The sequence below is a fragment of the Choloepus didactylus genome, chromosome 2 (genome assembly GCF_015220235.1).
Source record: "Choloepus didactylus isolate mChoDid1 chromosome 2, mChoDid1.pri, whole genome shotgun sequence".
Lineage (NCBI taxonomy): Eukaryota > Metazoa > Chordata > Mammalia > Pilosa > Megalonychidae > Choloepus > Choloepus didactylus.
Window position 1 is genome coordinate 1804975 of NC_051308.1, and position 19769 is coordinate 1824743.

General features: G+C 38.6%; 1 protein-coding gene across 2 annotated transcripts in view; it reads left to right on the forward strand.

The window, feature by feature from the left end:
• Positions 1-4: 4 nt before the first annotated feature.
• The window catches only part of PCMT1 (protein-L-isoaspartate (D-aspartate) O-methyltransferase), a 102516-nt gene continuing 82751 nt past the window's right edge, over positions 5-19769 (forward strand). For both annotated transcript variants that reach the window (XM_037819314.1, XM_037819307.1), the window contains exons 1-3: positions 5-210; positions 11214-11318; positions 12680-12711. In XM_037819314.1, the coding sequence (XP_037675242.1) occupies positions 6-210; positions 11214-11318; positions 12680-12711 (342 nt within the window). In that variant the 5' untranslated portion in view covers position 5. The remainder of the gene's footprint in view (positions 211-11213; positions 11319-12679; positions 12712-19769) is intronic.

The following is a 19769-nucleotide window of genomic DNA, read 5'->3' on the forward strand; positions in this document are numbered from 1 at the left end:
GGGGCATGCCGGGAGCGCGCAGTAACAGCGGCGGCGGCGGCGGCGGTTCCAGTGGGGTGGTGACTGTGTGGGAGGTATTCTTATTTTTGGGGAAGCTGCTGGGCACCGTGGCCGCGCTGAAGGTGGCCCTGTTCCTGCTCCGGGTGTGCTTAGCGATGGCCTGGAAATCCGGCGGCGCGAGCCACTCGGAGCTCATCCAAAATCTCCGCAGTAAGTGCTGCCTCCACCGCAAGGGCATTCGGGCCTGGACGTTCTGACCCCCCGCTGCGGAGGGTCTTGGCTCCCCGGAGTCCCGAAACGCTGTGTATGCGACCTCCTCCCGCCGCCTCCGATCAGGACTTGTCACTTAATGGCGTCGTGCAAGCCCGGGGGTGGCCCAGGTGGGGCGGGGGCTGTCCCCGGAGTCGGCTGCCTGCTGTTTAAGTCCGGCTGCGAGGGGCGTCCCTTGGGGTGGGGTGGTGTTGCCATGCTTCTGGAGACTGGGCGGGACTGAAGGGACCCCAGCCTTGCCCCCCGCGTTTTCTCACTTTCCTTCTGCTCCATAGTCAGTCTCGCTGCAAGCTTTCCCACCTGTTCTGCCTCCCCCGCCCTCTGCTTTTTCCTTTGAAGGGAGGTGCCACCGTCTGATATAGGCGAGGGGAGGGAGAGGAAGATGAGAATATGGCAACATTGCTGATGCTGGGAGAAATTTCTCGGGCGACTGCCCAGTGCAGTGCGTCATGTGAAGCGGAGGACGAGAGTTAGGGAATGCTGTTCTTGCGACACTTGTATTTCTGGACCTATAGAGGTCCTGGGATCCAGCAAACGATTGTGTTTAGGGGGGAATGGTCCAACTTTTTCCAGGGGTATCATATGCTTAAAGAACCTTGTATGGAAGTTTCTTTATACCATTCTCTTTAGTTATTTATTCCTTCTTCTGATGATAATTTTGGGGTGGGGTGAGTGCTGTGTCACTTTCTTTTTTTAATTTGTCGCCTCTGTTCGGAGACCCGAAGGACTGCAGTCCATAATAATCTCTCTCTGTTCAGAGCTTATAGCACTCTCATTATCACCTACTTTGTAAATAATCATATTTTGCCACTTGGTATTTTTAATTGTCGTATGTTATTTAGCTTTTCATGTTTTTGTCATGTCTCCCAACTTTATTTGTAATCCTCTCAAAGAACTTAATACTCATAACTTTTCCTACAAATGCTGGTTAAACGTCCATTATATGCCTAAATTTATGCTCGGAATACAAAGAATGAGAGAAATAAATAGCACTGTCTGGCATATGGTTGATAGTTAATATTTGTCATTGGCCTTTCTTTGGCAATACTTAGAATGTGGAAATTATGTCTTTAGTGCTTAGCGAAGAATGTTTTGATTTCAAAATTCCTGTCAAACATTGCCGGTTTTCTGTTTATGGAAGGATATTTAATTGGAATTCGACAGACACTGAAATACAGAGGGAGTCATATGAAGTGTGATGTAGAGTCACATGGCTTGCACAGATGCTCAATATATTGTAAATACTCCTATAAAATTGCTTAACATCATGTAGGTGCCTGATACTGCAGTGTACGCACCTTAAACATTCTATACACAACTTGTGATTAAGTAATTTTCCACCAGTGGGTTACCCCAATAGACACTTGGCTATGACAAAAATTTGTAATCAGTCTCTTAAAAATCTCCCCTTTTTGGGCCAAATTTGTGCTAAGCCAAGACTAGCTCTTTTTCCAGTGGATTTATTATCATTTTAATGTATCAATTGCTATCCTTAGCTGAAACTTCTAAGATGTTTTTCTGTCAAAAAATTTAATAAGGAATATTTAACATACATGGATGTTGATATTGCAGATATTTAGTTTGATACTTAGATCTGCAGTTCCTAAGGAAATTACAGTACTCAAGTTGCGTAGCCTCTTTTGTAACAATTGTGCAACTCTAGTTTCAACTTCTTGTTGAGGTAATTTTAGCTAATAGATTTCTTTTTTTGTTTGTGTTTGTTTTTGTTACAAAAGTACTGTTTGCTCATTGAAAATTTCAATTTGCATGAAATTGAAAATTCCTCCTTGGTTATCCTCTATTCCTTAGAATTCCTTAGAAAAATAATTAAATTTGATTATGTTGATGTTGAAGTGAAAAAGGATCTGCAGATTAGAGGAGGTAGACTGTAACAGTTGATCTCTTAATATCATAGCTTATATTATAATGAAGTTGCTGTTTAGTAACTTAGAACAATTGTTCTAAAACTTGAGCATCTTGAAAACTTCAGAATCACCTAGAGAGCTTGTTAAAAATTGATTGCTGGGGTCAGACAATTTATATTTCTATTAAGTTTCCAAGTGATGCTGATGCTTCTGGTGCAGGGATGGCATTTTGTGAACCACTGTCTTAGAGAATTGAAAATTACAAGGTTAAACTTTCCCACTGTTTCAGCAAAATCAATTTTATGCTTTAAAATAAGTTTTAGAAAAAGTCTACAGCAATTTTGCCCGGCAGAACTCTCTGGGATGTTCTTTATCTGTGCTGTCCAGTAAAGTAGCTGCTACCTACATGTATCACTGAGCATTTGAAATGTACTTAGTACAACTGAAGGATTGGGTTTTTATGTCATTTATTTATTTATTTATTAACTTAGTTTTTATATTTATTTACAGTGTAAGTATGAATGAATGCTAAGTATGTTAAATTTACTGACAAACATCTTTTATAAAGTACTGAGGTACACACACAAAATGAGGGCTATTTTTGAGAAGAATTTCTGAAAGGTATTAAAAAATCTAAAACCACAATACTCAATAAAATGAGTTAAAGCTAATACCTATTTCAATTTTTTAAAATTTCCCTGCTGATAATTGATAAAGCAGTTAGAAACAGAAAATGTTTTGTTATATCAGAATATGTAGTTGTTTAAGAAATGGGTAAAATTGATTTTAGAAATGTTTGATCTACAATTTAATTTGATCTAAAATTGAATAAAACTGTAGAGTATCAAACTTTGTCACAATGACATTGTAATAATTTCTGATTACTTGTGCAATGAAAACAGGGCAATTTACAATTGCAGTTTCTAGAAATAAGCAACCAAAGTGTCTCCTCAGCAAACAAATTCATTGAGGAAGGTAGACATTTTTTTAGTCAGTCATTACTTTTTTTTTTTTTTAATTTAATATTATTTTGAAATAAATTCAATCTTACAGGAAGAGTTGAAAAAACAGTACAAACCCCATACATAGAACTCCATCATACCCCTCCCCCCTCCCCACATACCCTGATCCACCACCTTTACATCCTGTCACACCACTATTTCTTTCTTTCCCTCCCTCCCTCTCTCCCTATCTATCATCCATCATCTATTGCTCTGTCCTATGAACATATGTGAGCAAGCTGCACATGTCTTTGAACAAACAATATAATTCATCCTGTGGACATGAACATGCTTTTATGCAATCTCATTAAGCGCAGCTAAGAAGTTGAAGAAATTCAACATTGTTATAAAACTTACATTCTATATTTCCTTTTGTGTGTGTGTGTGTGTGTGTGTGTGTGTGTTCCATCTGTGTCCCTTTGAGCCTCCTCTCCTCCATCCTCAGATCCCATCCAGGATCATCCTTGGCGTTTAATTGTCATCTATTTAGACTTTTTTTTTTCCCAATTGTGGAAACATATCTGTAGTCTAAATCTTCCCATTCCACCCCCTCCCTAGCATTCCATTAGTGGGATTAATCACATTTAGAATGTTGCAATGCTGTCACCTTCCCACCATCCATTTCTAGAAGTTTCCCTTCACCCCAAACAGAAACCCTACTCTCATTTCTTTACTCCCCATTGCCCCTTTCCCCACTTCTCAGAACCGCTACTCTGTTTTTCATCTCTATGGTCATATTCTCTGATACTTTCTTTTGTGTTTACCATGGGGCTTAAATTTAACATCTTAAATCTATAACAATCTTGTTTTTCTTTGATACCAACTTAACTTCAATATGACACATAAACTATGTTCCTATACTCCATTATTCCCCCACCTTTATGTAGTTCTTGTCAGAAATTACGTATTTTACATTGAGTCCAAAACCACTGATTTATCATTACAGTTTATGTATTTTAGATCCTGTCGGAAGTAAACAGTAGAGTTACAAATAAAAAATACAGTAGCATTGGTATTTATATTTACCATGTGATCTCTACTGGAAATCTTTACTTCTTAATGTAGTTTCAGTCAACTGTCTAGTGTCCCTTCCTTTCAGCCCACTCAGCTCCCCCTAAGATCTCTTATAGGACTGATCACTGGTGATGAAGTTGCTCAGCCCTTGATTGTCCGGGAATGTTTCCATCTCCCCCCCATTTCCATCCTCCAAGTGTCCATGAATTCTCCAAGTCTCTGATGGTTATTGACTTCTATTTGTATTCCATTGTGGTCAGAGAATGTGCTTTGAACAAATTCATTTATTTATTTATTTATTTTATTTTATTGAGGCTTGTTTTTATGTCCCAGCATACGGTCCTTTCTGCAGAAAGATCCATGATCACTAGAGAAGAATGTGTGTCCTGGTAACCTGGGATATAATATTCTATATATGTCTGTTAAGATTTTCTGTATTTCTCTCTCCTTTCTTTGTTTCTCTGTTGGTAGGGCTCCCTTTAGTATCTGAAGTAGGGCAGGTATTTTGTTAGCAAAATCTCTCAGCATTTGTCTGTGAAAAATTTAAGCTCGCCCTCAAATTTGAAGGAGAGTTTTGCTGGATAAAGTATTCTTGGTTGGGAATTTTTCTCTCTCAGAATTTTAAATATGTCATGCCACTGCCTTCTCACCTCCATGGTGGCTGCTGAGTAGTCACAACTTAGTCTTATGTTGTTTCCTTTGTATGTGGTGAATTGCTTTTCTCTTGCTGCTTTCAGAACTTGCTCCTTCTCTTCAGTATTTGAGAGTCTGATCAGAATATGTCTTGAAGTGGGTTTATTTGCATTTATTCTATTTGGAGTTTGCTGGGCATTTATGCTTTGTGTATTTATATTGTGTAGAAGGTTTGGGAAGTTTTCCCCAACAATTTCTTTGAATAGTCTTTCTAGACCTTTACCCTTTTCTTCCCCTTCTGGGACACCAAGGAGTCTTAAATTTGGACGTTTTATTTTATCTATCATATCCCTGAGATCCGTTTCTATTTTTTCGATTTTTTTCTCCATTCTTTCTTTTGTTCTTTCATTTTCTGTTCTGTGGTCCTCGAGGAGGCTGAGTTGTTGTTCAACTTCCTCTAATCTTGTATTATGAGTATCCAGAGTCTTTCTAATTTGGCCAACAGTTTCTTTAATTTCCATAAGATCTTCTGTTTTTTTATTTACTCTTGCAATATCTTCTTTATGCTTTTCTAGGGTCTTCTTTATGTCTTTTATATCCTGTTCCATTCTCTTTTTCATGTCCTTTATATCCTGAGCCATGCTCTTGTTACCTGTCTGTAATTCTTTGATAAATGGTGCCAAGTACTGTGTGTCTTCTGATCTTTTGATTTGGGTGTTTTGTTTTGGGTTCTCCATATCGTCTGGTTTTATCATATGCTTTAAGATTTTCTATTGTTTTTGGCCTTTTGGCATTTGCTTTACTTGATCCCTAATTTGACAGAACTGCAGCTTGGTGCGTACACTTTCTCTAACTAACCAGCAGATGGCGTCTGTGAGTCACCTATTCCCCTAAAGTCAGTTCTCCCCCACTTTGTGGTGTGTGGGGATCTGATTCTTGTGGGGTCCAATTGGTGCACCAAATTTGGGTGTGTTGCTGATGCTGTCTGCCCTGAATGTGGGGTGCGTGTCTGAGCGGTTAGGGAGGCAGGGCAGCTTTAATAATCAAACCTCCCAGGTGTTCCCAGAGATTTAAGGCTGTTGCAGGAGCCTAAGCCTTCATTTCAGTCTTTCCACTGATTGTCTCTGCTGCTGACCCACAAGTCCTTGGTCTTTGCATGGGGTCCCTGGGATTTCTGAGCAGTTCCCCCTTCCCAGCTGTGCTCTTCCAGGACCTCTGCTGAGGGAGGGCCACGCCACGTCACTAGTGCATGCCGGCCCGCCAGGGAAGCCCTGGGTTGCTGGGCCATGCAGGGGTGTTCCCAGCCTGCGTCAAAGATGGTTGAATGGGAAGCGTTAACGTCCCCCTTTTCACACAGCTCCGCCTTCCCAGCTCCAGGACAGTCAGCTGTGGGTGTATTAAAGGCCACTGTCCACGGCCGATATTGTGGCTTGCGTGTAGTGCTGTGGGAAAGATTCCCTGTCACACTGGGTTTCTTGGCGCGGCTTTGGGCTATGGGTCTGGCCCCGGGCAGGAGCGTCCCCCGCCCGCTGGGGAGATGGCTTCTCCTTTTGGCTCCCCTCTGCTCCTCTGGTCTTGAGACAATCAGCAGCAGTTGTGGGAAGGGGTATCCTCCATGCCAGACACCGAGGCGTTAGCCCAGCCCGCTCCCGCTGTGCTTCACTGTGCGGCTCTCCCCGACATCACTCCTGGGCTTTTTTTTTTTTTTTTTTTTTTAAGAAATAGTCCGTCCCCAAATGCCAGCCCACCATTTCCCCATATCGCAGCATGGCTGTGGGACTTTCAGCCGGCTTACTCACTTGTTTCAGAATGCAGGCTCCTGGTTTCACCAAATGCACGTCCCCTGTGGATTTAGCAGACCTTGTCCGGCTGGTGCATCGCTGTCAGTGGTGTTCTGGGTCGCTTTCTGGTTTTTATCTCGTGTTTTGCATGGCGGTGTTTTTTTGCCCTGTCTCACCTAGCCACCATCTTAGGTTCTCCATTCATTACTTTTTTGAGGCTGCTACTTACAAAATGTCTTCCTTATTCTTTGTAAAGGAAAGAGGATATGAGTCAAGTTAAAGCAATATAAAATGAGTACTTATGTAGGTCATAGAACAAGCTGTTCTTCCTAAACTTCTTGAATATTATAAATATTTGAAGAATAGTTGAAAACATTTTTTGGTCTTGTTTGAATATTTTTAGATATAAGTTTGCCAGTTCGTGAATATTGCCATGATGAAACTAAGTACTGAATTATTTAACTTTACCTATCAGTATATGCAAAGTAACTATTAGCAGGATGATTTTTTTAAATTCAGTTTTATTGCGATATATTCACATACCATATGATCATCCATGGCGTGCAATCAGCTATTCACAGTACCATCTTATAGTTGTACATTCATCACCCCAATCTATTTTTGAACATTTTCCTTATACCAAGAAGAATCAGAATAAGAATAAAAAATAAAAATAAAAAAGAACATCTAAATCATCCCCCTATCCCACCCTATTTTTTATTTAGGTTTTGTCTCCACTTTTCTGCTCATCCATCCATACACTGGATAAAGGGAGTGCGATCCACAAGGTTTTCACAATCATACTGTCACCCCTTGTAATCTACATTGTTATACAGTCGTCTTCGAGTCAAGGCTACTGGGTTGGAGTTTGGTAGTTTCAGGTATTTACTTCTAGCTTTTCCACTACATTAAAACTTAATAAGTGTTGTCTGTGTAATGAGTAAGAATGTCTACCAGAGTGACCTCTCAACTCCATTTGAAATCTCCCAGCCACTGACGCTTTATATCGTTTCATTTCATATCCCCCTTTTGGTCAAGAAGATGTTCTCAATCCCATGATGCCGGGTCCATATTCATCCCCGGGAGTCATATCCTGCATTGCCAGGGAGATTTACACCCCTGGGAGTCAGGTCCCACTTCGGAGGCAGCAGGATGATTTTGATACCAGTGCCAAAGAATATATTTTTTTTTTCTGTTACTAGAGGGTTTTTTTTTAAATTCATTTTTGTTGAGATATATTCATATACCATGCAGTCATACAAAGCATACATTCAATCATCCAGTTGTTCACAGTACCATTATATAGTTGTGCATTCATCACCAAAATTAATTTTTGAACATTTTCATTACCACACACACAAAAATAGTAAGAGTAAAGCTTTAAGTGGAAAAGAACAATTAAAGTAAAATGAACACTGGGTGCCCCCCTTTTTTTTTGCCCCCCTTTTTCTACTCATCCATCCATGTACTGGACAAAGGGTAGTGTGGTCCATTTGGCTTTCCCAATCACATTGTCATCCCTCATAAGCTACATTTTTATACAATTATCTTCAAGATTCAGGGTTCTGGGTTGTAGTTTGATAGTTTCAGGTATTTACTCTTAGGTATTTGAATTCATTGGAACCTAAAAAGAGTTGTCTGCATTGTGCGTAAAAGTGTCCATCAGAGTGACCTCTCAGCTCCTTTTGGAATCTCTCTGCCACTGAAGCTTATTTCATTTCCTTTCACATAGGATCTTTTTTTTTTTTTTTTTTTAAAGTCTTTATCTTGAATATCCCAGTTCTCATTTTCCTCACTGATAGTTTCTAATGCTTTAATCTTTGCCTGGCCATCAGTTCCTATTTCTTTTTGTTTTGTAATTTTATGTTGAAGTCTGGACATTTTGATATTTTAGTGTGTTATGACTATAATTTAGGTTCTGAGGCATCTGATCCTTAGCTAGTGTTATGACAGAGCCTTCCTTGAATGCCAGGAACTAACAAAAAGAGAGAGAGAGAAGAAGAAAAAGGAGGAAAAAAGAAAATACCTTTCCCAATCTTTGCTGATTGACTTCTGCAAGTGCTCTCCTTCAGGGCTTATCCTGAAATTCGAGAATAGCTCCAGGCCAAAACTTAGGGACCTCAGTGGTCTTTTCTGCGTGTGCCTCTTGCCTTGGGCATACATGTGTGCCCCTAGGAATTCCCATTTACACGCATATGAGTATACCCTTGTCTCTAGAAACAGTTTTCTCATGTCATGGCATTGTACCATATGTTCTATAGCTAGTATAATTCCTTGCTACAGTCAGCATGACTTGACTGCTCTCTCATAGTATTCCGTAGGAGAGCTTGGTGAATTGCCTTCTACACACAGGGCAAGCTCTGAGACAGTGAGTTCCTCAGACCATCACCAGACAGATTGGGCCAAACATACATGTGTGTGAGGGCCACTTCGCTTTCTCCAGAACCAGGATCAGGGATCTGCAGGGGAGCATAGCCTGTTCTGTGCTGAGTCAGTGAGAGGTGGGGAAGGAGCCAGCCAGGGCTCCAGGAGATCTTAACACTTTTAAGTGGCCCTTTTCTTGATTCAGCGCTTTTACTGTTACTGTAATCCTGTAACTGTTTTCTGGATCTTTTAGAGAGATGTTTTTGCCAATTCTTACTGTTGTTCAAAGCTTCCGTGGGGGGACTGAGCTGACCTACTGACTTTTTAGTACTTTCCTGGTTCTGTGAATTTTCAAGTAGTACAGAAGTCTGAGACTGAGACTTCTTTCTGAGATTGATTTTGTCTGTGTCCCATGCTCACTTTTCCTTGAAGTCTTTTAAGCCTCACCCCATCCTGTTCCTGCTTTCTGTACCCACAGACTTATAGTAGCAGCAGGATCTTTGTTGGAATTTGGTGTTTGTTTATTTATTTTTTATTGTGGTAACATACATATATAATATAAAATTTACCATTTTAGCCATTTTTAAGGGTACAATTCAGTGGCATTAATTCCTTTTACAATGTTGTGCTGTCATTAACTCCATTCATTACCAAACGTTTTTCATCACTTTAAGCAGAAACACTGTACCCATTAAGCAATAATTCCCAATTCTCTTCCACCCATGATAACTTCTGATTTACTTTTGTCCCTATGAATTTGCTTATTCTCGATTTTCATTTAAGTGGAATCACACAATATGCGTCCCGTTGTGTCTGGCTTATTTCACTCGGCATAAAGTTCATCCATGTTGTAGCATATATCAGAACTTCATTCCTTTTCATGGCTGAATAATTCCCTTGTATGTATATACCTGAATTTAAGAGTTTTTAAATGGATAGTCGGGTGCAGCAAAGTCGAGTGACAACAGAGATGTGTGAAAGAAAAGTTTATTATGCTGACAGATCCTAAAACAAAGAGGAGTGATGTACCTTATAGAGTCACTCGGGGAAACAGGTCAGGAGCATAGGCCAACCAAGCAGGTGCGAGCAAAAGGTTGCTGTGTACGTGGGGATTATGCTTTTATAATGTTAAATGGGTGGAGCTGTGGCCGTTGGTGAAGTAAGAATGGAGATTGGGAGTTTGCTTATGACTTTCATGGGGATTGCGAACCCAGGCCAGATGTGGGGGAGTGGGGAGAAGGAGAAGCTGTTTATCTTGTGTAATGAGGTTTCAGAGCTGGTCACTAAGGGATCTAATGACAGGGTCTAAGTTACTGAGGCACTGTATCAGTGCAAAGCCCCTAGGTTACTAATGACAGGGTCTGAGAAGTGAAGCATCATGCCTTTGCAAAAGCCCATATTTTATTTTAATTCACTACAATACTACATTTTGTTTATCCATTCATGTATCAGTGGATACTTGGGCTGTTTCTACCTTTTGGCTATTGTGGAAAATGCCACTATGAACCTTAGTGTACGTGTATCTGTTAGAGTCCATGCTTTTAGTTCTTTTGGGTATATACCTAGGAGTGGAATTGCTGGGTCATATGTAATTCTATGTTTTTACTCTTTGAAGAACTACTGAATTATTTTCCATAGAGGTTTGAAAAATTCACTTCTTTTGGGCTCTTTGAAAGATGTGTTTTCTTGGTTTTCATCCTGTCTCTCTGGCTGCTCATCATCATCTTTGAAGGCTCCAGTTCCTTTGCACATCTCTTAGACTTGACTTTTCTTTTTCTTCTCTATGTATTCTTCCCTGGCCACTTTTAATTTCCTTGCATTGCTTCATTTGCTGTTTATATAAATAGGAGTCTGTATCTCTATCCCACATCTCTTTCCTGAGCCCCAGGTTCTTATGTCCAAGTGACTGCTGAGTCTCTCTACTTGTATGTTCCATAGCCCCTAACTGAGTAAATAACTTATCGTTTTCCTCCTTAACTCTGATCCTTCTCTAGGGTTTCGCAAATCAGCAAATGGCATCTCCATGCCTACCCTTACCTTCCACTAAGCCCAAAATCCCATCGTTCAGGTATATGTCACCTCCTAAATATAACTCAGATCCTTCTACTTTTCTCCATCCTTACCATCATTATGGAAGACAGATTGCTGTCACCTGGGCCATTGGCAATAACTTTCAATTTTGCTCTCCTCCAGTCCATTCTCTACAGTGCTGCCAGAGTAATTATTATAAAATATACACAATCACATCACTCCTCTTCCTAAAATATTTGCCTCATTCATTTCAGAAAATGGAATCATCAAGACAGATAAAGTATTTGAAGTAATGCTGGCCACAGACCGCTCGCACTATGCAAAATGTAACCCTTATATGGACTCTCCACAATCAATAGGTAAGCTCTGGATATCTCAAAATGTCACCTTTTTACTCTTTTACTCTATAATTTTATAGGGAAAGGTAGGCTTGGATACAGATATTAATCTACTATTACCTTTCTTACTTGGTTTTTAAACTTTAATAAGTTTCCTATTCCCAGTATGTCCACTTTTTAAATGCAGTTTTATTGAGATACATTCACACACCATATAAACCATCTGAAGTATATAATCAGTGGCTCACAGTATCATCGCATGGTTGTGCATACAACTCCATGATCAATGTTAGAAAATTTTAATAATTCCAGAAAACCAACATACCCATTTTAGTAGTGTTATATATGAAGTATCTTTTCTGTTTTCTCAATATATAATATATATAAAGATTACTTTTCTTAAAACAAAATATACTCTTAATGAAAACTTATTCTAGTTTTACCTGAATACTTAGTTTTCTTTAGGAGCATTGCTTTTCACATTTTTATATCAGTGTTTAAAGGATACAAATGTAATGAAGTTTTTACTGACTTCTCTGCTTCACTTTCCCTATTTTATTTTTTTTCCTCGTATTTGTTTTTAGAAAGTTCTTATTTAACTCCTTATCCTGAAGCAGGGTTTGCTGAGCTGCTGAGCCTTGGCAGTGGGCGCCTTTGAGGCTTAGCAGTGCCTTGGGATTCTGTCAGCCACCTACCACACTGTCTTCTTTTGAAGCACTGTAACAATTAGCAGAGAAGGCCCTGGTTGCTTCTGAACTCTGAAGGCACCTGCTACCATTGCTCAGTGAAAATCGTTTCAGAGGCAAAAGCAGGCAAATACGTTTTGAGAAAGCAACACTGGAAGAAAAGAAACTAAAAGCTAAAATATAAGAGAAGATTTTGTGAATTAGTATTAGAGAGTAGTATAAAGAGAAAATTATAGTTTATTATCTCTTAAATTAGCTTGATGCCATTTGCTCCAATTTTTTTTTAATTGCCAGAAAGAAGTAACAATTTAATTTTGCAAAGAATAGGAACATACCCTTTTTTTATGGAGGCTGATTTTCTTTTTATAAATGTGAAGGAAAAAAACAAGTGACAGTTCTATCAACTTGCAACTTACTGAAATTCTTCCTTTCTTGGCTAACTGAATGGGAGAAGAAAGTTTTGGAAGTGTGGGACTGTTACCGGATGATGAGCATGCCTTTGGCATGATTATATTTTCTGAATTTAACTTCTGCATGGTAGTATTCTAGTGTACAAAACAGAAGTTTTATTTTCTCTTGAAGTCGTTTAAACTAAAATAATTGAAAGCAATTTATGGATGTTATAAAGGAGTTGTGTGGAACATGCACTGTGTTTGTGGGGCTGAATATATCAGTAGTTCTTCTCTTGTTTTGCAGGCTTCCAGGCAACAATCAGTGCCCCACACATGGTAAGTGTGCACGGTGCATTTGCTTACAGATGGCTTACCTTTTGCTTCAGTAAAAACTGCTTCCAGAAAGTTTTGAACTTTTAAGTATGTCAATTTTATCATGTATGAATTATCTAAAGTGGCAATAAACATCTTTTTCTTGATAGGTGGCATATAGAAGCAGCTATTCTTGGTAGAAACTGTCATACTGAAGGTTTTGCTCATTGTCGTTATCTAATCTTGTAAAAATTAAACCTAAAGGTTAACTAGTGATAAAAGTTAAGTAAGGGAGAGAATGTTTTTAATAGTATAATGAACAGGTTATAGAAATTTCAGTTAAAATATTGTACATTTTATTTGGAAAATTCATTAGGGAATGGTCAACTATCACCACTATGAAGCTGCATAACCTTGAGAAGTACCTATCTTAAGTGATTTATCACTTTTAGTCTGCTGGAAATTTTGTTGGATATTTTAAATGTTTGTTATTTGAATGAGGACTCTTGTTTTTTGGTTTCAGAAAAATAGCTTCTCTAATTCTCTGCAGATATTTGGGATTGGAGAAGTGCTTATTTAAACTTAAAACATTCTTTACCCTAAAATAAATTCTACAAATATTTATAGTGAACTGATAATTAAACTGGAAGAAAAAATAGAATTATTTATAAAATTCAAATAGGGAATGGCCTTTTAAAGTAAGATAGAAAACATAGAAGCCATAAAAAAGACATCTATTTTACAACAAAAAAATTTAGGATTTCTGTAGAGAAAATACAGTATAAGCGAAATTAAAAGAAGTAAAACTGAGGGAAATATTTATAATACATATGACGGCATAGGGCAGATATCCATGTATGTGTATATGTATATGTGTGTGTGTATATGTATACACATATGTATGCACATGCATTAGTTTGTGTGTATCCTGCCACTTAGTAAGTAAAAGACCAGTAAACTAAAAGAAAATTGGTAAGGGGCAAAAGCGATAGTTCATAGAAAAAGAAGTACAAGTAACATTAACATTTAAACAAATGGTAAGAAGTCACCTTCACTGATAATTCGTAATTTGCAAATTAGCGCTACAGCCAGGTACCATTTTTTACCTATCAGATTGTCAGAGATCAAAAAGTTTGAAGCTTTTTTTGTATTTGTTTTGCCTATTTTTGGAGTTTGTATAAATGGAAAATGTTTTATGTATTTTTAAAAAAAACTTTTAAAGCACATAATTACCCATTTTAACCACATTCAAGTGTACAATTCAGTAGTATTAATTATGTTAACAATATTGTGCTACCATTACCAACATCTATTAACCCTCCTTTTTCATCTCCTTAAACAGAAACCACATACCCATTAAGCTATAATTCCCTCTTCCCTGTCCCCTCCCACATTCCCTGCCCCTGGTAACCTGTAAAACACCATCTGTCTCTTTGAAGTTTGGTTATGCTAGGTATTTGATATAAGTGAGATCATACAAGATTTGTCTTTTTGTGTTTGACTTATTTTACTCAACATGATGTCTTGAAGGTTCATCCATGTGGTAGCATGTATCAGAACCTTACTCCTTTTTACAGCTGTTATTCCATTGTATGTTTATATCGCACTTTGTTTACCCTTCCGTCTGATGGTGGACACTTGGGTTGCTTCTGCCTTTTGGTTTTTGTGAATAAGGCTGTTAGAATCATTGGTATACAAGTATCTGTTTGACTTCCTGCTTTCAATTCTTTTGGGTGTATAACAAGATGTAGGGGTGCTGGGTCATGTGGTAATTTTTTTTTAATCATACTATTCATTGTGGAATATAACATATATACATACGAGTGATAATTTTCCAAGTACAACTTAACAAATAGTTAGAGAGCAAATTTCAAGGAATGTTATGGTTTACAGTTCCACAGTGTCAGTTATTTCCTTATTGAGAAATACGTATGCAAAAAGGTAATAACTTTTGTAGTACAATCTAGCAAGTGGTTATATAGGAAATTTCCAAAAATATGAGTTACAGTACCATAGTTTCACTTATTTCCTTATTGTGAAATATAACATTATACAAAAGGTAATAACTTCAAATTACACTTTAACAAGTAGCTGTAGAGCAAATTTCAAAAGTTGCTATGGGTTACAGTTCTACCATTTCAGTTCTTTTCTTCTATCCTAGTACCCTAGCAACTAAGAAAAAGAAAATTATATAGAGATTAAGTATTCATAATCCTTTGTTAAATTCTATCTTGTCTCTTGCTACCCCTTCCTCTAGTTTAATCATTTTCCCAATCTTCAGAGATGTCTAGGCAGTGACCACCCTAACTTGTTCATGTTGTTAAGGGTTGTTGAGTTTATGAAAAAGGAGGCACATCTGGTTGATATTCTTGAAGAGGCTGTTGCCTCTGGATTTCGGGACTTAACTGGCATAGGAGTTCTCTGGAGGATTTAAGTTTCTGAAGAATAAACTTAGTGAGTGAAAGTTTTTTAGATCTCATATAGGGACGTGGGTATTCTTTAGGGTTTTCAGGACTACTGTTGACTTGGGCTTATTATACAGTGACCATTTAGCATATCTAGCTGAAGCTTACATAAGAGTAACTTCCATGACAGCCTCTTGACTTTATTTGAATTCTCTTAGCTTCTGAAACCTTATTTTGTTGCCTTTCTTTTCCCCCTTTTGGTCAAAAAGGCATTCTTAACCCCTTGATGCCAGGGTCAGGCTCATTCCCGGAATCCATGTCCCACGTTGCCAGGGGGGGTCCTGACCCATGTCAGATGTGGGGGTGATGAATTTCTTTACAGAGTTGGGTTTAGAGAGAGAACGTCCACATTTGAGCAACAAAAGAGGTTCTCTGGAGGTTACTTCTAGGCATAAGTATAGGTGAGCTCAGCCTTCCCTTACAACCATAAGTTTCACAAGAGCACGCCTCAATATCGAGGGCTTGGCTTATAAAGTAGGGGGTTCCTAAGTTCACATACTATATGTTATGTCCACGATAATCCATCTATATCTCACATTATCGTCACTTAGTTGTACAGTCTTCTTCCCTCTTCTCATGCCCCAAAACACCCCGTGGCTGTTTTCTGCCCTTAATTATTTGTCTGTAGTATTTCTGTGGTACTAGTAAGGTATTCCTGTTAACATGTGGTAATTCTAATTGCAATTTTCTGAGGAATCACCAAACTGATTTCCACAGTGCTGCACCATTCTACAGTGCCACCAACCATGTATAAGGTTTCATAGTTCTACACATCCTAATATTTATTATTTTCTGTTTTTTATATTATAGCCATTCTAGAAATGGTTGTGCGAAATGGTATCACATTGTGGTTTTTTTTTTTTTTTAATTAAATTCGGTTTTATTGAAATACATTCACACACCATACAGTCATCCATGATATACAATCCACTGTCCACAGTATGATAACATAGTTATGCATTCATCACCACAGTCTATCTCTGAACATTTTCCTTACATCAGAAAGAACCAGAACAAGAATAAAAAATAAAAGTGAAAAAAAACACCCAAATCATCCCCCCATCCCACCCCATTTGTCCTTTAGTTTTTATCCCCATTCCTCCACTCATCCATACACTAGATAAAGGGGGTGTGATCCACAAGGTCTTCGCAATCACACTGTCACCCCTTGTAATCTACATTATTATATAATTGTCTTCAGGAGTCCAGATTGCTGGGTTGGAGTTTGGTAGTTTCAGGTATTTACTTCTAGCTATTCCAATACATTAAAGCCTAAGAGGTGTTATCTATATAGTGCATAAAAATGTCCACCAGAGTGACCTCTCGACTCCATTTGGAATCTCTCAGCCACTGAAACTATTTCGTCTCATTTTGCATCCCCCTTTTGGTCAAGAAGATACTCTCAGTCCCACGATGCCGGGTCCACATTCATCCCCGGGAGTCATACTCTGCGTTGCCAGGGAGATTTACAACCCTGGGAGTCGGGTCCCACATAGGGGGGAGGGCAGCGAGTTCACCTGTCGAGATGGCTCAGTTAGAGAGAGAGAGGGCCACATCTGAGCAACAAAGAGGTACTCAGGGGGAGACTCTTAGGCACCATTACATACAACTTTAGACTTTCCTTTGTGGTAATGAGCTTCATAAGGGCAAGTCCCATGCTTGAGGGCTCAGCACATCAAACTGCCAGTCCCAATGTTTGTGACAACATACGCTAGGGGATCGGCATCTTAAAGTTTAGAGATAGGCCTTACAATTCAGGGATAGAGTTAACTGCTGTAAGAGCTTACAATCTAGGGACTATTACAATTATTGTGTCCACGTTAGGCTATGTTCTAAGATTCAATTCTGAGTTTACACATTGTCACATTGTGGTTTTGATTTGCATTTCCTAATGGCTAATGATTTTGAGCATCTTTTCACGTGCTTATTGGCCATTTGTACATCTTCTTTGGAGAAATGTCTATTCAGTTCCTTTGCCTTTGGTGGTTTGCCGTTTCAGTGTGTTGGTATGATGGAGTTCTTTTTCCACTCTATATTTTAAACCCTTATCACATAATGTTTTCCAATTATTTTCTCCCATTCTATAGGTTGTCTTTTCACTTTCTTGATAGTGTCCTTTGACATACAAAAGATTTTAATTTTGACGAGGTCCATTTTATGTATTTTTTTCTTCTGTTGCTTGTGCTTTTGGTATCATATCTAAGAAATCACTACCTTCTTCTAGTAGTTTTATGGCTTTAGCTTTTATATTTAGGTCATTGACCCACTCTTTTAGTTTTCTTCTTGGAGTTTTATGGCTTTAGCTTTTTTTTTTTTTTTTTTTTTTTTTTAATCATCATTTTATTGAGATATATTCACATATCACGCAGTCATACAAAACAAATTGTACTTTCGATTGTTTACAGTACCATTACATAGTTGTACATTCATCACCTAAATCAATCCCTGACACCTTCATTAGCACACACACAAAAATAACAAGAATAATAATTAGAGTGAAAAAGAGCAATTGAAGTAAAAAAGAACACTGGGTACCTTTGTCTGTTTGTTTCCTTCCCCTACTTTTCTACACATCCATCCATAAACTAGACAAAGTGGTGTTTGGTCCTTATGGCTTTCCCAATCCCATTGTCACCCCTCATAAGCTACATTTTTATACAACTGTCTTCGAGATTCATGGGTTCTGGGTTGTAGTTTGATAGTTTCAGGTATCCACCACCAGCTACCCCAATTCTTTAGAACCTAAAAAGGGTTGTCTAAAGTGTGCATAAGAGTGCCCACCAGAGTGACCTCTCGGCTCGTTTTGGAATCTCTCTGCCACTGAAGCTTATTTCATTTCCTTTCACATCCCCCTTTTGGTCAAGAAGATGTTCTCCGTCCCACGGTGCCAGGTCTACATTCCTCCCTGGGAGTCATATTCCACGTTGCCAGGGAGATTCATTTCCCTGGGTGTCTGATCCCACGTAGGGGGGAGGGCAGTGATTTCACCTTTCAAGTTGGCTTAGCCAGAGAGAGAGGGCCACATCTGAGCAACAAAGAGGCATTCAGGAGGAGACTCTTAGGCACAAATACAGGGAGGCCTAGCCTCTCCTTTGCAGCAACCGTCTTCCCAAGGGTAAAACTTATGGTAGAGGGCTCAACCCATCAAACCACCAGTCCCCTATGTCTGTGGTCATGTTAGCAACCATGGAGGTGGGGTAGGCGAATACCCCTGCATTCTCCACAGGCTCCTCAAGGGGGCACTACATCTTTTTTTTTTTTTTTTTTTCCCCTTGTTTGTCTTTTTTCTTTTTTTTTTTTTTTTTTTTAACTTTCCCTTCTTTTTTCAAATCACCTGTATGAAAAAAAAAGTTAAAAAGAAAACAAACATACAATAAAAGAGCATTTCAAAGAGACCATAGCAAGGGAGTAAGAAAAAGACAACTAACCTAAGATAACTGCTTAACTTCCAATATGTTCCTAATTTACCCCAAGAAAGTTACATAATATAGCAACATTTCAGTGAACTTGTTCCTACTACAACCATCAGAAATTAACAGACCATAGTCATTTCTGGGCATCCCCAGAACGTTAAATAGCTTATCTGTTCTTCCTGGATTATTGTTCCCCCTTCCTTAATTGCTCTCTACTGCTAGTTCCCCTACATTCTACATTATAAACCATTTGTTTTACATTTTTCAAAGTTCACATTAGTGGTAGCATATAATATTTCTCTTTTTGTGCCTGGCTTATTTCGCTCAGCATTATGTCTTCAAGGTTCATCCATGTTGTCATATGTTTCACCAGATCGTTCCTTCTTACTGCCGCGTAGTATTCCATCGTGTGTATATACCACATTTTATTTATCCACTCATCTGTTGAAGGACATTTGGGTTGTTTCCATCTCTTGGCAATTGTGAATAATGCTGCTATGAACATTGGCGTGCAGATATCTGTTCGTGTCACTGCTTTCCGAACTTCCGGGTATATACCAAGGAGTGCAATCGCTGGATCGAATGGTAGCTCTATATCTAGTTTTCTAAGGAACTGCCAGACTGACTTCCAGAGTGGCTGAACCATTATACAGTCCCACCAACAATGAATAAGAGTTCCAATTTCTCCACATCCCCTCCAGCATTTGTAGTTTCCTGTTTGTTTAATGGCAGCCATTCTAACCGGTGTTAGATGGTATCTCATTGTGGTCTTAATTTGCATCTCTCTAATAGCTAGTGAAGCTGAACATTTTTTCATGTGTTTCTTGGTCATTTGTATTTCCTCTTCAGAGAACTGTCTTTTCATATCTTTTGCCCATTTTATAATTGGGCTGTCTGTACTATTGTCATTGAGTTGTAGGATTTCTTTGTATATGCAAGATATCAGTCTTTTGTCAGATACATGGTTTCCAAAAATTTTTTCCCATTGAGTTGGCTGCCTCTTTACCTTTTTGAGAAATTCCTTTGAGGTGCAGAAACTTCTAAGCTTGAGGAGTTCCCATTTATCTATTTTCTCTTTTGTTGCTTGTGCTTTGGGTGTAAAGTCTAGGAAGTGGCCTCCTAATACAAGGTCTTGAAGATGTTTTCCTACATTATCTTCTAGGAGTTTTATGGTACTTTCTTTTATATTGAGATCTTTGGTCCA